Source organism: Coffea arabica, chromosome 7e (assembly GCF_036785885.1).
Source record: "Coffea arabica cultivar ET-39 chromosome 7e, Coffea Arabica ET-39 HiFi, whole genome shotgun sequence".
NCBI classification, from domain to species: domain Eukaryota; kingdom Viridiplantae; phylum Streptophyta; class Magnoliopsida; order Gentianales; family Rubiaceae; genus Coffea; species Coffea arabica.
The window spans coordinates 40163964-40184619 of NC_092323.1; the positions used below are offsets into that span (position 1 = coordinate 40163964).

The window sequence follows — 20656 nt, forward strand, 5'->3', positions numbered from 1 at the left end:
AGTGAAAATTCCAATAAATCCTTATAACGATAGTATCACTAACTAATAATTGAACATTTAAACATAAAAATACCTATTTCAAGACTAATGTACAAGTCTCCAATTTTTCAATCTTATTGTATTCTCGAATCGATTATTATTTTCAATTGCGTATTCACTATTCTCACTTTACGAGTTTTCAAAAATTAAATTTTGAAACGAGTCATTTTAAAAATATAAGTAAGTCATAGTTCCATGTAATTGAGTATAAAGATGTTGAATATTCGAGGCAAACGGGCAATTAAATATTGAAATAAGCTAGTAATAGGGGCTTAAAATAGGAAATTTTGCGAGTCCTCACATAAGTCGAGTTTTAATTCCTCAAATCTCCAATTAATTTTTCTTAATCTACTATTGATCATTCTTACTTCTCCAAAATTAATACACTCTTGATTCAAATATAGCCTCAAAAAACGTGTACTCGTTGTTCCGAACTAAACGAGTTTTCGAAAAGTAAATTTTCTAACAAAACGCTTTAAAAACATAAGAGGGGCGTTTTTCCATACAAATGGATTTTAAGTAGTCGAATTAAATAATTCGGAGAAAAAGAGTGAATAACTATTTAAATAAACCAATAATATTTGACAAAAATAAGAAAATTTTCGGATCCTCACAGTTATTCCTTAACATCATGGAAGCATAAGTATAATCATCTTAACTAACTTCTAATCTTGACATAACAAGGGATTCTAACCTCTAAGAACCTCTCATCTCATTTTTAATCAATTCTAATATAGTTCGTCTTTACTTTTATTTACTTTCTTGCAATATACCACTTAGATGGTTGGTTTCACCACCTAATGGTTGATTTTATATTTATTGCTTATGCTATATAGCCGATTGTACCGCCTATCTCTTCTAACTTTTACGGCTGCTTGTACCGCCTAAACTAACATTTTCCATGGCCGATTGTACCGCCTAATTACTTTCTTTGCTTTTGTTTACTTAAACATTAATTGCCTAGATAATAAAACAAATAATTAAATTCAAGTGATTGCCACATTTTTAAGCCCCTGTGGGATCAACACATATTATCCCTATACTTAATAAACGAGTTGTGCACTTGTGAAAATAGGGTAACAAGGTTTTAAATTTGTAGTTTAGTAAAATACCCTAACACAGTTGCTCTATGACTATTAATGCTTGTATAGGCATTTATATCAACTAGTGGGAATGGCACACACTATGTGTACGTAAATCCAAAGAGAAAAATTTTAAAACATATATTAAATTTTTTAGTAGTTGTTGGAGGTTTTGTTTTAGAAATATGTGATTAGCATTTATTTTACCTATTTTTAGTTAGGTTTTAGGGTAAGTTTTTGGTGTGGTTTAAGTTAAAATGGAAGAATTGAATTCCTTTATAAGTTACTTTTCATACAAATAATATTTTTTAACTAAAGGATACAAAAGTATGGATTAATATGCAAATGTATGTTGTTTTTGTAGGTTTTTGTATCTTATGAATTGATTCAAGTTAAAAAAAGTTTGACAACTTTGACACACTTTGGTATTTTGGCTATATCTAGAGCTACAAATATCATATTGAGATGATTCTTAAGTCATTTTGAAGTTAAGACATAGCTCTACAATTCATGTGAAGATATCGAAATTTAGTTCATTGATTCTTCAGGTCAAAAAGCTGAAATACAGTCAGAAAATTTCCTAACAAAAGCTAAAATAGAATATCGACCAGTTAGGGGCATTTTGGTTATTTCTTAACCTACATAAATCTAAATGAGATGATTCTTAATGCATTGAAAAGCTAACTCAAAGAACTACAACTTTCATGTTTTGTACAAGACCTAATTCTACTTCCATTATCAATAATATTGCAGTTGAATTTGATCCAAAAATAGAGCAAAGTTGAGATTTGAGCTTAAAGTGCAAAACTAAAGCATATGAAGAACCGCGAGGCGATCCGTAAGGTATACCTCGTGGATCCTTGAGAAAGCATTGCAACTTGATTCTACAACTTGCATTCATTTCAGACTACTTTTTGGACCAATTTTTCTGATAGAATCCGACTAGATCCAACTAAACTTGAGTTGGAAAAGTGAAAAGCAACTTTATGATTACTTTATGAGCACATTTCTCATCCAAAAACATCTATAAATATCCCTTGTATCTCATTGACTTGAAGCACTTTGTAGGATCCTTTAGCATCTTATAGTGTGAAGTACAGTAGAGTAGAAAAAGAGATAGAAGTAGTTTAACTCTAATTTTATATTGAGAGTTTGTTTCTTAGTTTAAGAACTTTGACAGAAAGGTGAAAACACTCTTGTACTAAGTTTATTTGAGAGATCAACTTTTGAAGGAATTCAAGGATTCAAACTTCAAGATACTAAATAAGACAAACTTTGTCTCTTGTTCTTATTTGCCATGATTTGTTATAAGTTTGTTTCATGCTTAGATACTCTTAATATGATGTCTAACTAAATTTTTTTTTTCATACACTAGGGTGAAGTTTGATTTGAAATAGTTAGGAGATGATTATACTTTTTCATGGTATTTTAGTTTGAGAACTTGTGCTTATGCTTTATAGTTGTTTGGCTATCAACTATGAAAGATTTCATAATTGTTGAGCAATGAAAGTTGCCTTCAAATAGATCTAAATTCTTAAACATAGCCTTATTCTCACGAAAGTAGTGAATAATGATTGGTTGAATTCATACAATAATTTATTTGATCTTATTTAACTTGTTTCTTATCTTTTCTCTATGAACATAGGTGAAGGATAATTCAAGGAGTTAAAGAAATTGCTAAAAACAATTTATAGAGGAATTTTTTTTTTTGACAAACGAATTTATAGAGGAATTAACCAAGGCAGTTTCTCTTAAATGTCCAATGGCGAAAGCAAAGGATATGCATTTGGAAGTTATTCCTTGAAAATTTATTGCAGTTGCTCTTAAATGCCCAATGGTGAAAGCAAAGAACATGCATTTGGAAGTTATTCCTATGACAATTTATGAAAGTATAAGTATAATCACCTTAATTAACTTCTAATCTTCACATAATAGGGGATTCTAATTTACGGGATCCTCTCACTAAATCTTTAAACAATTCTAATGTAACTTGTCTTTACTTTTATTTATTTTCTTGTTACATACCCCCTAGATGGTTGGTTTTATCACCTAATGCCCAGTTTTACATTCATAACTTCTAACTTTTATGGCCGGTTGTACTGTCTAAACTAACATCTTTCATGGCCCGTTTTACCATCTAGTTAATTTTTTTTTTGTTTTTACTTCCTTAACTTTGATTGCTTAGATAATAAAGCAACTGATTAAACTCAAGTGATTGCTAAATTTTAAGTCCTTGTGAGATCGATATTTATTATCCCTATACTCAATAAATGAATCATGCACTTGCGGAATAGGGTAATAAGGTTTTAAAATTTGTAACGTAGTAACATATCCTACCAATATGGATGGAAGAATTGTGTTTTTCATTTTTTATTTTGAATAGGAAGTTTTCGCAGTTATTGCCTCTTTAAAAGTTATGTTACACTAAAAAATGGGGTATGTGTGTGTTTGTTGTATTCATAGTTCTGTACGAGTAGAAAGTTTAATAGATAAGTTTCATTTGAATTAGTTGTTTTTAGAAGTGCTTTTTAAAAACTTTACTATAACTATATATATATATATATATATATAGGGAAAAATGCACTTTTCATCCTCAAAGTTTGGGTTCTTGACTAATATCACCTCAAAGTTTCACCCAAAACACATTTCATCCTCAAAGATCTGCAATTTTGGTCAATCAAGGACAATTGACGGAAAATTAAGGACAACTATTTAATTTGAACGGAACTTTGCATGTGAGAAGCACGGTCTGTCAAATCCAACTCTATACTCAACCAAAAACGGGTCAAATAGAATGGAGCCACTTTCATAATTACTTGCATGTTGGTCTTAGATCGTGGTTAAAAATTTCCCAAAGTTTGACTTCTTGTTTCATTGGCTCAGAGACTTATAATAGATGAGGCCAGAATTGACTTGACTATTTCCACAAAACTTGAACAGTATCTATACTTGTCTGTTTGGAAGATAATCAAGCAGCTACTATATCTTTTCTAGTCCATATCCCCACTCGACAAGAATCATCTCCTTATTCTCAAACAAATCCCATAAGAAAGTGTGGAAATCAAATATGAACTCAGTCACCAATAAGGATAGGCAGCTGATGGAAGATCAAGCTTCGAGACAGAAAAGGAAGATAAGGAGCTACGTCTTTTTCATCATCTTATTCACGGTTATCATCGGTTCAATCATCACAGTTTCCATAGCTCTCATACAAGAAAAAGAGTTTGAGTTACTCTCAGCTTCAACTCCAGATAGAGCAATTCGTGCCATCTGCAATCTGACTCCAAAACCAACCTCATGTTTTGACTCTATATGGTGCCTCCGCATGAATTTCTCCACCGATTTAGGCGAGATCAAGACCACCCCATCAAGAATTTTCACCCTCTCTCTCCGTGCTGCTATCAATCAACTAGAGGACTTGATTTCAGCTAATGAAAAGGCAATCTCTGAGGTCAAAGATTCAAGAACTTTGACAGCTTTGAAAGACTGCAATGTCTTGTTCAAGGATTCTTTAAGGCTTGTAAACGCGTCTGTGACAGCAATGGGAGTCAAATCTGATGACAAAATCTTTAAGGTCGCGAAATCTGTTGACGACATGAATGAATGGATGTCAAACTCTGCTGCAACTATAGACAAATGTTTCCTTCTTCCTCTCAGTCACTCTGCTAATAAGGCCTCCAATAATGAGCCTCCACTTTCTGCTGCTGACTTGCATCGTCAAGATAGTGCTGTGTCATCCTTTTCCAACAATAGCGTGAAGAGGGAGAGAGAGCTCGGTAGCAGCGAAGAGGTGGAGATCGAGACAGTTTCCTCAAGAGTAAGTGACGAAGATGATGATGGTTCTAATGGAAGGAAGAAGCTTTGCCTCACAAAAGCTCAGTCTGCTCTTTTGGAAGAAAGCTTCAAGCAGCATAGCACTCTCAATCCGATAACATCTCTCTCTCTCTCTCTTTCTCTCTCTGTGGCTAGCTAGTTGATTTATTTTCACACGTAATAGTATAACATTCCTTGCTCTTTTTTTTTAACATTTGAACAATCATTTCACAGGGCAAATTAAATCGTGTGTATATACATACATATATGCTGATTTTGCAGAAGCAAAAGCAAGATTTGGCGAGGGAACTGAATTTAAGGCCTCGACAAGTTGAGGTGTGGTTTCAGAACAGAAGAGCCAGGTACTTGCTTCTTCATCCCTCATTCCCGAAGATTAACAATGTTGAGGAAAAACAGAATCGATCGTGCGAGCCAGTTTTTTGAGATATGCATAAATTTTGTCTATTTGAAATAATGGAGGGGGGCTTTTTTCTTGGCTATACGCAGGACGAAGCTTAAGCAAACGGAAGTAGACTGCGAGTTCTTGAAGAAATGCTACGAGACGCTGACGGACGAGAACAAGAGGCTGGAGAAGGAGCTACAAGAACTGAAAGCGCTAAAACTAGCGCAGCCCTTGTACATGCATGCAATTGCCAATGGCTACACTGACCATGTGCCCTTCTTGCGAAAGGGTCGGCAGAGTTGGTGAAAACTCTTCCAGTAAGAGCCCATTTTCCATGGCCCCAAAACCACACTTCTTTAATTCCTTGACCAATCCATCTGCAGCTTGTTAGCTAGCTTTTAATGTAGCGAAAGAGATAATAGCGTGAGCATTAGGCATGAGGGTACTGAAAGGGTCGTGGGTCATTAGGCGTGAGGCGTGAGGCATGAACGACAGGGGTGAGATAGGTGCGGAGAAAGAAAAGAACGGAAAAATCCCTAAAACTCATTTCCCCTTCCCTCTCTCTCACTCTCTGAGAGAGAAAGAGCAAAGAGAGGAAGGAAGGAAGGATAGTGCGGTGTGTGTGGATCATAATGAAGGAGAGGGAAGAAGGAAAAGAATGTTGGTTTTTGTCCGTTGCAAATTATTGTTCCATTAAAAAAATGGCTCCATTCAGTTTTACCCATTTTTGTTGGGTTTAAAGTTGGTTCTAACGGCTCACATGTAAATTTCCGTCAATTGTCCTTAATTTGACAAAATTACGGATCTTTGAGGATGAAATGTGTTTTTGGTGAAACTTTGAGGTGAAATTGGTCAAGAACCCAAACTTTGAGGATGAAAAGTGCATTTTTCCCATATATATATGTAAATATTTTACTGTAAATATTTTTGGGTTATTTTTAGAGGTATTTTTAGGAGTTTTTAAAGTATATTTTGAAATATTTTTATAATTTATAACATTTTTGGGATATTTTATTTTAAATTTTACACCACTCATCACCACCACCCCCTCCCTCTTCCTCCCTCCTCTTTTCTCTCCCTTTCTCTCCCCCTTTCCTCTCCCTCGTCCCTCCTCTCTCCTCCTCTCTTTTCTCGCTGCCCCCAAACCCCTCTCATGAGGTTTTTGATAATTTCGCTGAGATCTCTCAAAATTTGAAAAATTACACATAACTACCTTGTTATTTAAAATGACAATTTTATCCTTAAATATTTTAATGAAATTCCCTTATTCGATATGCTTATACTTAGAATGGATTTTTTAATTATTTTTAATTATTTTTCCTTCTTATTCCTTTTTATTTTAATTTCTCACCAATAAATTTGTAGAACTACCATTATTGCCTTTAGTTTCTATTGTAACCAAATGTTGAACTAGTGATGTTTTTGACGAGTTAATTTTATATGTAATTCAATATTTTTTGCTAATCTTTGTTTTGTATTTTTTTGGGTACTAAAATTAACAATAAATAAAAAAGAAATGATCCAAATCCACTACTAAATTATGATAATCCCACTACTTTAAAAATCCATAAACTCTAAATGAATTATTTCAACATTTTCTTTTCTATCTTATAAATCTAAATCCATAATAAAGTACCATTAAAAGTATCTTATTAGAGTAATAAAATTATTATTATAGTTATTTATCAAATAGTATGTATGGACATGAAAAATTTAATATATTTTCCCTATAATTATATAGAAAAATAAATTAAAACTCATTACACACAAGCATTTTTGGATATTCATTTAAAATTTGACCAAGTCAATATTATTTTAAGGTTTTACTAAAACTATCAAATCAAGGGAGATATATATAATTTTTCAATTTTCAGGGGAGCTTAGTGAAATTATCAGAAAACTTAGGGGAAGTTTCTGAAATTATCGCTTCATTTTAACCAAAAATAATTGAAGTGACAGATAATAGTGGATATTGGAGGGTATATTGGGCAAAATAAATAATTGAAGTGACAGCTTGACAAAAAGAATAAAAGAACTGCCCAAGCCCGGATCAGCGCCGAGGGTCCACGGCCATATAAACTCCTCCGTCGAGCTCAACACAGAGCAGAAAACCAGAAGGAATCGAAGAAAAGAGAGATGTTAGGAATGGAGGAACCAATTTTACTGCTGAAATTACTCAACGGCGGCGATTCGCTGCCGTTGGATGAACTCATCTCGGAATTCAAGTCCAAAGTCCAGCCTTCTCGCATCTTCGCCTTCTGCTCCTCTGTCGCCATTTTACTCACCGAGGCATTTTCTTTTAAATTTTAATTCCTAACCTCTCAATTCTGCTTGTTCTTTTCTATGTTTTTCTTCGATGATATACTGAAATCTGGTAATTGGACGTTCCGGTCGTGCTATCGATTAGGTTTTTTTTTGTAAGCAACATTGAGAGTAGTAGTATAATAAGCTTTGTAGTTGGGAAAAAAGAACTCAGTTTTAATTATTTTAATCGAGAGTTAGTCTGAAATGGATTTATTTAGAATTCTTTTTTGAAATCGCTTCATTTGATTAACGTTGTGTATGCTCAAATGTCTTGTAGATTGTAGATTAGTAGAAATTTTATTTTTTTAGTATCTCTTTATTTGATTAGGGCTGTGGATGCTCAAATATTTGGTGGATTGTGGATTAATGGACACTTGATTTTTAATTAGGATCTTATTTAGTAGGAAAATGAATGATTACGTCTGCTGTCGGTGGTACAGGTTTTTTCTGGTAGACTGTTAGTGTTCTATTTGATATTTTTCGCATGTCATTGTTTTCAGTTATGATTTATGTGAGGATGGAAATTTTGTAAAATTAGGAGTTGGCATTCTAATGAAAGTTGTTGACTTGGAAAACATCGATTTAAATGATTTAGAAATCTCATTGCTGATTTGGGTTTAATTCATACGACATAGGCAGTCAGGAGTCCATTTAGTGGAAGGTTTTGCAGTCATGAAGGTAATCAAGTAATTGGTGAATGGATAAGTAGCCAAAGTTTAGGGCAAAGGAAGTTGACTTATTCAGTCGGATAGATAATATGTCTTCTAACTCATTGTTTGCATGCATATGCTATAGTTGATGTTGTCTTTGTCTATCACTTCAAATTTGGTTTTAAAATTCAGCGATATACTTATTTTCCATAAAAGTGTTAGGGATTGAAACAAAAAATAGAAGAATAATATTTGGCCTCATGTTTGTAGGTATATATTTTTCTTCTTTTTTGGCTTGTGAATGAAAACAGAAATAAGGCTAAATTTTTCTCCTTATCCTTTCTTAATCTGTTAATATGGGGAATTCCAATCATCAATGGTTGTATGTTCTGTTATTGCAGAGTAAAGTGTTAAGACCAACACAGCGTCTGGTTGGATTTGCAATTCTCCACCAGGCATATTCTTTCCAGCAGCCTAGTTCTAACCCGTTCAGTTTTGTGCTTGTGAATGTAAGTGTGCATATGTCTTCTTCTTATCATATTTGTTATTCTCAGGAGTTTGTTTATGCTCTTTTAATGGTCAATTTTTAATAATCATGCACTATGTAAGACTGTTCAGCTGTGTAGTATGCACAGTGATAGTAGAAAAGCTGACAGTATTTTCAATTAACGTTTTTATGGAGTAACAAGTCATTTGACTGTCTGCTGTATGAGACACTGATAGTCCGGTGAATTTACATAATCACATGAACCTGAAGTGGAGGCCTATCCATTACTGTGGGAAAGACTACTTTTGAGAGCCTATTTTTTGCTTCTAGAATATGAAATTGTTGACAAATTAATAGCAACAAATCCTCATTTATAGGCTATGTGATGTTGGCCCATGTGAATTTCTGAGACTTCAAATGACTTTTGACTTTTGTCTAGTTGGCTTGTGGTATGTAATCTTGCACTTACTTTTATTGGTATCTTGAGATTATTTGAGCTCCTTTATTGTTAAATGTTGCCAAAAGTCATGCTCAGTGGTTTTAAATCACCAGACCATCCTACAAAGAGCATTGTTGTGACAAAGTTTTACAGAACTTACTGTTCATCCAAAGGCAGAAAGACCAAATGATTCCTAAGTTTGAACGTGCACATAACTTCTGAACAGTGGAAAAGCATTATCACATATGGCTTATATACTAAGTTTAGTATAAAGTGGATGTGTAGTTGCAGGACTAGTATCTGGTTCCCCTCTCCCCACGTACACTGAAAGAAAAGCAAACAGAAAAGGGACAATTAATTGGGAATTTGCTTTAAAGTAGATGTTTATATTTTCTGATATATGACATTTTTGTTATCCATCTAATGCTCCAGAATTTTGCCTCTTGCGATAACTTTTCTGTCTGCTATGGAATGTTGTTGGTGATGGTTGACTTTCGTATCTCCTCCTGCTATTGTGGGTCTGTAGGCAGCATCCAATGAAGGAGCTGAAAAATTTGAAAGAGGTTTTATTCTTCAATTGTTAGGCTCCGCCAACTCCACGAATAAAGCAGAGGTATCGTTTAACAATCCAATTTGCATGTCTAGTTTTTAGGCCTGAGAAATTCTAATGATTCAGGTTTCATTAGCTTCTAATCATTATTGTTCAAGTTAACGTAGGAAGGTAGATGCTATTGGCTTTTCTGGCTTTTAAGTAATGCTTCTAATGCTGGGTAATCTCAGAAATTTGGGGCTATGAATTGTCTGTTCCAACCACATTTAGTATGTACTTTTCATTTAGATCTTGGTTCTTGGCAAAAGTATATTTTAGCAATATATGCCTAAAACTTGTAGTATCTTTATCTTTGTGGACTGTTAGAAGCATAAGGAACTTCTTGAGCAGGTTGACCAGAAGCAGTTTAAGTTTATTTTTAAAAAAAAATGAACAGATTACTGGCTGGTTTTAACCGGTAGAATTTTTTGGATGAGGTGGTTGTTAAATTTCCATTCATTGTTGGATTGTGTCCTGCAAAATTTGCAGGATTCGGAGGGAAAAAGTTGGTTGCACAGAATAATCCCAATAACTACTCGTTGACTGCATATTATCTGTAAAAGTTTTTCTTGTCAAACAAACTTGCACAAAAAAGTGATTGCTCTTTACTTTCCTTCACTTTACCTTCCCATAACTTTCCTTCTAACTAAATAGGGCCTTAGGGAACTTTTTGCACTCAGGATGATGATTTCAATAAACAAATAGAATAGAGAATATGTTTACTGTGGATACTGACTTAGAATTGTTTATGTTGTTAGAGGTAAAAAATAAATAAGTGATACTCTAGACTTGAACTATGAAGAAACTCAAGGCCACGATAAACACTTAAATTTGTTAAAGAGGTAATAACTTTTTATCATTTATTGGTTCTCTCTCTATCTCCCTGGCCGTTACTCACATAAGATAAAATTGGGAAGCATTCCAATTCTATTTTTTTTTCTTTTCTTGATTTCTCTTAGATTTATTATGATCTTTGGGGTTGTCCTAGCCAATTTACTAGCTCATATAAGAAGAGACAAGTAGTCTCTAGCTACCCTGTTGTGACAAATGGTTTATTGCCTGCATGAACTTCAAGCACATCATATGTTGTAGATTTTCCTCCTGCAAATGTTTTTTGTTAGCAAAATGCAAGGCAGACAACTCGTCCTTTCTTTGAAGGGAAATATCCCTTGCAGTTTTTCTTTTCTCTTGTACAAATATTTTGTTCCCCTTTTTGGATAATTAAAGATTTGTGCATTGACTCTGCAACTGAAGCTAATCTATCCATAGAAATATCATCATCCTCTAGTTGTCTGCGGAATGTTTATTTTATTCTAGGTCCAAACTATTTTTTCTGTTGGCTTTTTAATGCAGGTCCTGAAATTGTCTGTTGCAGATTACATGAGAAACTTTGTTCCTTCATCACATGTGAGTTATATATTTTGTCATAGCATCAAATTTGATATTTTCTTGAATAATATGTTCTAATATGCATTCTTCAGACTTTTCCTCCTAGTGAGCAGCTACAGCAGCAGTATTGTAGTAAAGTTGGCCCAGTATTATTTGGTAGCTTGTTCAGGAATCGTGTGATAAATATCTTGCCAGATCCCGATGTTCCACTGGGCTGTGATCCCAATTCGACAGAGTAGGTGTTCTTTCTAGTAATATGAGCAGTCCATCTCTTTTGTGGTCTAAATACTTGAGGCATATCCAGCTTGCACACTCGCGTGCTAATTTGCTTATTGCTTCCTGACACAATCAATTTTGTTTTATTCTCAATAGCCTTGTGCTTAAATGTCAGGCTTGACCTGCAACCTGGAGTCACACCCAAGACTGGATCTGGGGATAGGGATGAGACCATAAGTGGATTGCTGCAAAATTTATCATTGGAAGGATTAGGTCCTCAATGGATCAGACCACAACCACCGAGGCTACCAGTGCTAGATGGAGAAGTAAGGGCACCAACATTAAGCTCATTACCCAGAAAGAGTAATCTACATAACTCTTGCTTCACTAAAATCTTATTATTTGTACAGCTGGTGTGGTTAAATCCGGATAATACTCATGAGCTGATGTGGGATCATGGTATGTGTGCTGACACTAGCAGAGGAGCAGCTGTTAGGGATTTGATTGCAAAAGCTTTGAAAGGGCCACTTGCACCTGCTCAACGGGAGGTGTTTACACCTTATCTTTCTTGAGGTGTTTAAGATTTGAAACTTATTTTTTGCTGTCAGACGTGTGCTGAATTCCTTATATGCACTGTTGTCCAGCAAGTCTTATTGGAGTTGGCCAATGATCCAAAGCTTGTATATCACTGTGGGCTGACACCAAGAAAGCTGCCAGTATGTTATTTTATAGGCATATCGATGTGTTCTATGTGGTAATTTCCTGAATTCGAGAGTTCTTTTGTTTGGTTATCAGGAACTTGTGGAGAATAATCCTATCATTGCAGTTGAAGTTCTTGTTAAGCTTGCAAATTCACCTGAAATTGAAGAGTATGTTCATCTTTTTATGTTATAGTACATGAAACTTAATCTTATTAGTGTTTCGGCAACAAATTTGTTTATGAATGCAGGTATTTCACTGTTCTTGTCAATATGGATATGAGCCTTCATTCAATGGAAGTGGTTAACAGGCTTACTACAGCTGTCGAACTACCGACTGAATTCATTCATTTGTATATAACGAACTGTATATCTTCCTGTGAGAACGCCAAGGTTCTTAGTCCTCTCTATGCTTTGGTGTACTTCCCAATTTCCGCAACCCCGCATTGAAACCCTTAAACCTTTGACCTCATCATGGTTCTATTTTAGCTCTCTCTCTCTCTCCATCTCTTCTTCTAATTGTCTTCTAATTTTTTTTGTTGGGGGGGCTTCGTGTATTAAACAGTAATAACATGACGTGATCTATCAGAATACTGTGGTAGGTCATCTCCATGACATGATTTTAGGTGAATAGCTTCATTGAACTTTATGAAGAGAACGTATGCCAGTTGCAAATAATCCAGGCATTGATTTTTGCCGTGGTATAGTTCTTTCCGCTAATTATGTTTATCCATTGAAAAGTCTATAATTTCCTGCTTCAATCAAGACAGACATGTACTGTGGTAGCTGACAATTCCAGAGGCTAAAGGTTACAATCCTTGTTTGATGCTCTTTTTGTTATGGCTGTCTATTTGAAAATAATTCTTGTTTGAGTTACATTTCTAGAATGAGATGAATATCTGATACGTCAATTTTTGAGGGCAATTATGGCTGAATTGGAGTGTGAAATTTAGTCTAAAGCTATGGAAGCTAATTGAGAGCTGAAATCCTTATTTAACTCAAGCAAGGATTTGTTGCAATGATAGGTAATGGAGATGGCTTGCAAACACTTTTTAATAACTTTTATTAGATATTCATATGATAGGTTCAATTTGATATTTTTGGCACATGAAGGTAATTAATGCTAACAGAACATTTTAACTTGTCAACTTTTCAGGAACAAAACTTGTGTTTTCCATTAAACTGTAAACATGATTTTTCTTTTAATGCTTAAAATTCTTGGGATGAAATTTGGATGCCATTTATAGGCTTAACATCTCTCTCTCTCTCTCTCTCTCTCTCTCTCTCTCTCATCTTCACCTGCGTATGTGTGCATATGTGTATAACATCGGCACACACGATAACAGATGTGGCTGTCTGAGTCTTTGTGTGTACATTAATTGGATGAAACCTGAAGATCTAAGCAAATACTAGAGTTGGTATCCTCTAATCCTTTGTTTACCATTTCTCAGGACAAGTACATGCAGAATAGACTTGTCAGACTTGTGTGTGTCTTCCTGCAGAGCCTGATCCGGAATAAAATAATCAATGGTGAGTCTGCTGTTCAACATATAGTTGACACTATTCTTGGGTGACTATAGATGCTACTGCTGACCGATTGTGTCTGCAAATTGTGTTAACAACAAATGCCTTGTTGAATGATATCATGGGCAAGTGAATTCTGATCTCATATGTATGAGAATGTTATCTTTTGCTTTTCACGTTCTTGGATTGGTATTCGTAGGTATTGCCTGGTTTAATGTTGATTCATAGAAAATAAGCAAGTAGGTGCAAAGAAATAGCTGTCAGATGCAGTGTTCTTTCTGAATTGGAAATTAGAGCATCTTGTTAGGTACTATGGTGGTCCAAAATAGATTTCCAGTAAAGCCTCATCAGCAATATCTGCAATCATGGACAATTTGAGACCTAGGGTGTCCAGTCATCAATCTGTTGTGAAGAATTAAAGTTCAGCATATATTTTGTTTATGTGAGGAAAGTCAGGGGCATATAAGCATTTTCAGTAGGCTCGCTTTTAGTAAATCACAATAATGAACACCATAGAAGAGGGGACTGAGCTGTGCATGTCATGGAATCCTTTTATGGTTCAGGCACAAGTTGATTTGCAAATATTAAAGAAAATTGTGAATGGTTGGTTCATAGCTGTTTAGGAGAATTGATGAAATTATCTGCCAAATTAAGAGGTGGATTAGAGAGCATAGATTCACCTTCAGCCATATCTGTAGAGAAGGCAATCATCTTGCAGAGTTTTTGGCCAATTTAGGCTGCGACTCACAATGGAATGAAGGCTAAAGATTAACTTTTATTCCAAAATTTGCTAGGAGAATCTTAGATTGGATAGATTGCATATTGGTTATACTTTCTTCTTGATGTACTAAAATATTTCTAATAAAATGAAAGATCTATTTCAGAACCCCCAACCTATACTTGGTGCTTTGTTAAAAAAGAGAGAGAACCTGCAATCATGAATAGGTTGGAGTTGTTTCCTTTCAAATAAAAAATGTATGATTTGGAAGTTACAATGTTTGCAGATGGTTTCTGAAGGGTAATGCGTTTCAAGTCATGCTTCTCTCATATTATGTCTACCTGTTAAGCTTACATTTAAAAAGAAAAATAAAGATGAGTGAGGAGAAACATGGAATACATAATGCCTTTTGCCTTTTTAATATAGAGCTAGTGAGCTTTTAGTAATGATCTGTACAAGGTGCTTCAGTTCATAGACATACATGCTTCAGGGATTGGGTTGAGATTGGCTTCTGATTGTCTCAGCTTTGATATTTGAACAGCTGGGCATACTTGTGAAAATTTTGATAACATAATTGATGTTTCATCTTGGTTTTGGTTTTCTTCTTTTTATTGGCATTTCTCGTCCATCTTTTTGCTTATTTGTGACTTTGAGTGCACGTGTTCTTTGCCCTCAAGGATGGGTTCGTGAGTTGGTGCGTTCAGTTGGGTGGTGCATTGGTTGTTGCCATTTGGTCGATACAAGTTCCCTTGGGTTTTGTCAGTATGTTTTTAGTTTGAATAGACATATAATGTGAAGGCAGTTGATTTGTCAAACCATTGAGCCAAACCTAAGAACTAGAACTGTGAAATTATGGTTAAAAGCCTAACATAATGCCTGATGTACCTTGAAACACATCAATTGCATAAAACCTGGAAGGATCATCGACAGCTGTGGGATTTGAAAACAATAGAGAATGGCGCATAAGTTCATATTAAGAAGAAATTTTTTTAGTGATGACCTAATCATGTAACCAAAATCTGAAAAAGATATTTAGTGTAAGTACTTAATGGAGTTAAATTAGGTGTTCTTTTGCTAGTATTGTACTATTATTTGTACCTGCATATGAAGTATGTATTGAATGATGGTTCTACTCCTCTTGTAACTCATTGTCATTATTTCTTGACTATTTTGTGTCAGCAGGAGTACGCATATGTTGCTTTTGCGTACAACCCTTAGACAGTGGAAGATGAACTTAATCGCCCAATCAACTTTTTCATTAACATTGTTGGATAACTAAAAAGAATAATTGCATTATTTAGACAACATGAAATGGATTGACAAATTATTAACGAAGCAATGCTAGACTTATGTAGTTGAAGAGATAATTAATTCAGTTAATTATGGCCTAGTGGTTCGTTTGTAAACAGGTAAAATTTTAATGACACCATTGCCGAGTCAAAATTTTCGAAGTTTTTGAATGAAACTGAACTCTACGGAAGATAATTTATTTCATCTGTTGATTTATAGGGGTTTTTGTTATATGTCGAAATCCTTTCCTTGCAGAACATTTCCTTGCTTGAGTAACTTACGCTTCCTTGTGCATGCAAAATTTACATTAGATATCTTATTAGAATTATTTTCCGTACTAGTCAACAAACGTATAAGGTGATTTAAAGGCAAATATTTCACTGGTATTAGAATTCCAGGTAAGTAGCAATCCTGCAAGCTAATTTTTCAGTTATCTGAAAAAACATAAGACTTGGAATTAGTATTTTAAGTAATTCTGGACAGTAACAGGTTGTTGGGATTCGAATATTTTCAATGGCGCTCTCGGTGTCTCCTCCATTTTCAGTTAAGAATCGATGAATATGAAAGTCCAATTCAAATTTTATGAATATGTTGTTCATCTTGATCTGTTTTAAATCTAGTGTTCTAAGTGCATATATGGCAGTGTTTTTCTTTGAAGCCTTGATTTATTCTTATTGAGCTACTTTTACTAACTGTTGTCAAACCATTTGCAATGCAGTTCAGGATCTATTCATTGAAGTCCAAGCCTTTTGTATAGAGTTTTCAAGGATAAGAGAAGCAGCTGGGTTGTTTAGGCTCCTTAAAAGCTTAGAATAAGATAGTCTAGTTTAACTTAGTTCTCCTTCCCTTTCGTCGTGTAAGAAATCTTGATGTTATCCATTTTCCTCGAGCAAACCAATTTTTTTCCCCCTTCCTGCCATGTTGTTGTGATGTTCTATTTTGAGGATAGCATCGTGACTTGTAATGTAGTTGGATTTTTTCCCCTTTTGGTTGCTTAATCTTTTCCAGTGTTTTCATGACCCAGCAACTGAATGGGAAAAATTAGGTATACCTATATATTGATGTGGAATTTCTACTTTGTGATTGTATTTGTCTGAGTAGGTTTATCTTCATTAAGAATTAAAAGCGTTTGCTGAAATATATAGGTACACCTTCTTTATCTGTTTTGTTTTTTATGAGGAAGTTGAACTTCCTACTACCAAAAAAATGAAGTTATATAGACGTGTATATACACCATAGTTATTAAATCCGGACCGGAGCTCAACCCAGCAAGGGGATCGGGTCACTGGATTAGTGGTTCAATTGGGGGTCGACTGGTTAAATCGTCGGGTCCTAAAAATAATATAATTAAATATTTATATTACTAATAATTAAAATTATACAAAATACTAAAAATATAAATTACTTTTGTGTAATTCAGACAACTCCCCTACTGAACTTCAATTATTCAAACTTCAAACTTTAAAGTTGCATTACATCATCTTAAAATATTATAGTACCTCATTATATATCCCAAAAGTTCCATCTGGTTTCATCCATTAACATTAACATAAAACAAGTGTTTCAAACTTGTAACTTTCAAGCTTCCAATCATTAAATGAAAAAAAACAAGGATAACAAATTGAATCAATGACAACTATCTTCTAAACTTATCATTTCCACGGTTCCCAACTACTACCAAATTCATAACCACCTTGAGTTGGATCATCCATGCAGTTTTAATTAGGTTCATTTCCTTCAGCATTGTTTTCATTGTTGGTATCATCTTCATCAGCACTGTCTACTTCATCCAAATTCAGAAAAGTAAAACAAAAGAATAAAGATAGACACCAATCACTCATATGTAGTAATAATTAAATGAATAAATTAGACAAGTAAAAATACCGATTTACTTACCATTTTGTGAGTTGCTTTGGATATCACATGCTGTCAATTCATTCCTAAAAGTTTCCAATTCAGCTACAGTCAAAGTTGGAGGTTCTTCTTCTAAAATCCAAGTCTCATTTGTATTGAACTCCCCAAAATCAATAGGGTCATAGTTTCTTCCCCTTGCATTTCTAAGCAACACAAAAAAGTGCTAATGTAAATATCTCATCCTATTTGAGAAAATCTGATATTTCAATAAGAACTAGGCAATAATATACCTTTGTTGTAATCTCAAGTTATAGTGGACATAAACCAAGTCATTCAATCTTTGATGTTCCAATCTGTTTCTTTTTTTCGAGTGGATATGTTCAAAGATACTCCAGTTCCTTTCAAATCCAGAAGCACTACAAGTTTGGCTTAAAATACGTACAGCTAATTTTTGTAAATGAGGCGCGCTACTACCATACCATGTCCACTACTCATCTATTAAAATAAGTTTAAAAAAAATTAGAAGATGAAATTGGAATCTAATAATCAAAAAATGAAATTCTTGTTTGTAATTCACTAATGTGCATTCTGGGAGCATGGCATTACGATCTCTTATTGCAGAAACTCTTCCAAAATCACCTTCAGCTTTGTATTTTTAAATGTACCAAATGAAGCAAGAAATTTTGGCTCAAGAATTGCATAAGGTAATCATTTAATTAGCTCAACTTTTTTTAAAAGTCATCATACCAGCAAAAATTAGCATAAGGTTATTATTGGTAAGCAACTAGCTTTTAGAGTATTATTATCTCTCCAATGGTTGAGATGGTTGAGCACTGCAGGAAGTTACTATGGACTTTTGTGTTTATTGGATTACTGGCTCTAGTAAGCTAATTAAGGCAGCTGTAGGAAGCTAATTGTGCATCAAAAGGTGAATTATCTTTTATGGTGCATAAGATGATATAAAGCCATGGAAAATGAAACTAAATCAATCGCAGCTGATTTTTGTTTCTATGGTTGCTTTTTTTCCTTTTCTTTTAATTAAGATTCTTTTTCCATTCTCTTAAGTTTCAATTGCAAATTTTGTTGCAGAGCTTCTGCGTGTGTTGAGGAGGTTAATCATGAAAGAACAGTGGATTGATCTATCACTTCAATATTGAACTCTCAAAACTCTTAAGATGTCATTAGCTGATAATTCTCGGGGTCAAAATCTCAAAATTTAGCTTATCCACAAGCATGTTTCAAGTTTCAACTATTTTTACTAAAAATGTTCCTAACAAACATTTTCACAAACACCTAAAAGGTTCCAAAAAAAGAACCCTGTTAAGTAGAAACATCTAAAGTTATGAGCTCAGGAATAATTCAACAACCAACCAAAAAAAGAATCACATAAATATAAGCTGAAATTAGATAGAGAAAATTAGAACTTACGCACAAAAAATGTGATGAACAGTGGCTGCAAAATTAATTCTTGCCAAAGTTGATAAGACTTAGTGTTGACCTTGGTCCCTAACTTTTGATATTTACAAAACAATGGATAATTCTAATATCTCTTCAAGAAATATTTTAAATTGTGAAGCAAATCAGATTCAAAGATCAAGTGTAATTGAAAGGGACAATGGCTGCTGAAAGTTGTCAGACGCTTGGATCGGACATCCGATAATCATTGCGTAACTTCGGACGCATGAAGAACTTCACCACCGGACGTCCGAAGGAAATAAGACATTCTCCCTGGATCACTGATCGGACGCAAGCATCGGACGTCCGATAGGATCCTTCAAAATCGATGAAACCATCGGACACTGAATATGTCTTCATCGGACGTCCGATAGAAACAAGATGATTTCTCAAATTTCTTTGTTTGCTGTCGGCTGCACAAACAGCTTGCACCGGACGTCCGATAGAATTGAAGAAAATTTCTCAAACTCACTGCCTGTTGTCGGAAGCAAAAAACAGGAGTACCAGACGTCTGATACTCCAACGGCTAGTTGACTGATCAGTTACTTTCTATCCGTTGGAAGCATTAATGAGGCACTTTCTTGGTCCTCTATAAATAGTGGTTGGTCAGATACTTCAAACAACATTTGTACACTGAACATACAAAAGATTTAGAGTGATTTTAGTGAAAAAATACTCTCCAAGGAAGATTTGTAGTTTTAGTGGTGTGAGGTTCATTGTAAGTTTTTCATTTGTGAGTGAATACTTCATGAGTGTAGCTCTGCGAGGGTTGTCCTGAGGGATAGTAAAACGTCCTAACTTGACCGAGTGGAGTTCGGGGTAAGGAGGAGGTGAACCTTCCTTTGTACACAAGAGTGATTGTAATTCATCAACTTGAAGAAGTTTGTTTGAATTAATCTACAAATTCAAGAGGAACTGGGTAGTTAATTGGTTTGTAATTCTTTCCCTTTTATTTACTTATTGTTATGTTTGTGATATTTACATTGCTTATCTCTTCCACTTGGTTGTCTTCGATCCTTACAATTGGTATCAGAGTTTGGTCTCTTAGAGATTAAACTCAATCGACTTGGGAGTAAAAATAACAACCAATAATGCTATGTTTTTTGAAGGACATTCTGACATTAGACCACCGATGTTTAATGGGTCAAATTATGTGAGTTGGAAAGAAAAAATGATTATCTTTTGCAATCTATTGATATTGAATTGTGGTTTATTATTAGTGAAGGTTCATATGATACCTCTCTTATAGATGAAAATACTCATAGATCTAGACCAAAAATAAGAAGTGAACTGACTGCTGTGGATAGAGCTCATCTCACCTTAAATACAAAAGCCATGAATGTGTTATATTGTGCTTTAGACTCAAATAAATCTATTAAAGTCAATGGTTGTAAGTCCGCTAAAGAAATCTGGGACAAATTTAGAGAAATTCATGAAAGAAGTGAGAATGTGAGAGAACAAAAGAATTCTATTCTGGTTACCAAGTATGAATCGTTCAAGATGGAACCTCATGAAAATATTGATGAGATGTACTGTAGATTCAACGAGCTCATTAAGGACTTAGAGGTGCTGGAAAAAGAATACTCTCTAGGTGAGAAAAATAAAAAAATTCTGAATGCTTTGTCTACAGATTGGGAAAGTAAAGTAACTGCTATTGAAGAAACTAAAGATTTGAATACTATGCCTATTGAATCTCTTATTAATTT

The 20656-nt window shown here is 34.4% G+C and overlaps 1 protein-coding gene and 1 long non-coding RNA gene across 4 annotated transcripts; one reads left to right on the forward strand and one right to left on the reverse strand.

Annotated features, from left to right (window-relative positions):
* The first annotated feature begins 7359 nt into the window (after positions 1 to 7359).
* Positions 7360 to 16729, forward strand: LOC113701117 (uncharacterized). 3 transcript variants are annotated; one of them, XM_027221629.2, is made up of 12 exons: positions 7361 to 7626; positions 8693 to 8800; positions 9744 to 9830; positions 11160 to 11213; positions 11288 to 11430; positions 11587 to 11737; positions 11822 to 11959; positions 12056 to 12127; positions 12207 to 12280; positions 12361 to 12502; positions 13561 to 13639; positions 16360 to 16729. In XM_027221629.2, exons 1-12 carry the CDS (start codon positions 7474 to 7476, stop codon positions 16455 to 16457), a joined length of 1299 nt encoding a protein of 432 aa, XP_027077430.1. In that variant the 5' UTR covers positions 7361 to 7473; the 3' UTR covers positions 16458 to 16729. The 3 variants fall into 3 exon arrangements, with proteins under 3 accessions (XP_071915084.1, XP_027077430.1, XP_071915085.1); XM_072058983.1 differs by lacking the exon at positions 12207 to 12280 and having other exon boundaries at positions 7360 to 7626; positions 12056 to 12165; XM_072058984.1 differs by lacking the exon at positions 12056 to 12127.
* A 446-nt stretch (positions 16730 to 17175) lies between these two features.
* LOC113701122 (uncharacterized) lies at positions 17176 to 18986 on the reverse strand. The gene is made up of 3 exons (XR_003450829.2): positions 18924 to 18986; positions 17538 to 17698; positions 17176 to 17421 (listed from the first exon to the last, which is right to left on the reverse strand). It is a non-coding gene; the product is annotated as an uncharacterized lncRNA (long non-coding RNA).
* Positions 18987 to 20656: the final 1670 nt, after the last annotated feature.

Excerpts from the sequence above, each read along its gene's own strand:
- LOC113701117 (XM_027221629.2), top strand. The coding sequence starts at position 7,474 with ATGTTAGGAATGGAGGAACCAATTTTACTGCTGAAATTACTCAACGGC. Across the intron at positions 9,831-11,159 it reads ACTCCACGAATAAAGCAGAG|GTCCTGAAATTGTCTGTTGC; the intron begins GTATCGTTTAAC and ends TTTTTAATGCAG. Across the intron at positions 11,431-11,586 it reads TGTGATCCCAATTCGACAGA|GCTTGACCTGCAACCTGGAG; the intron begins GTAGGTGTTCTT and ends CTTAAATGTCAG.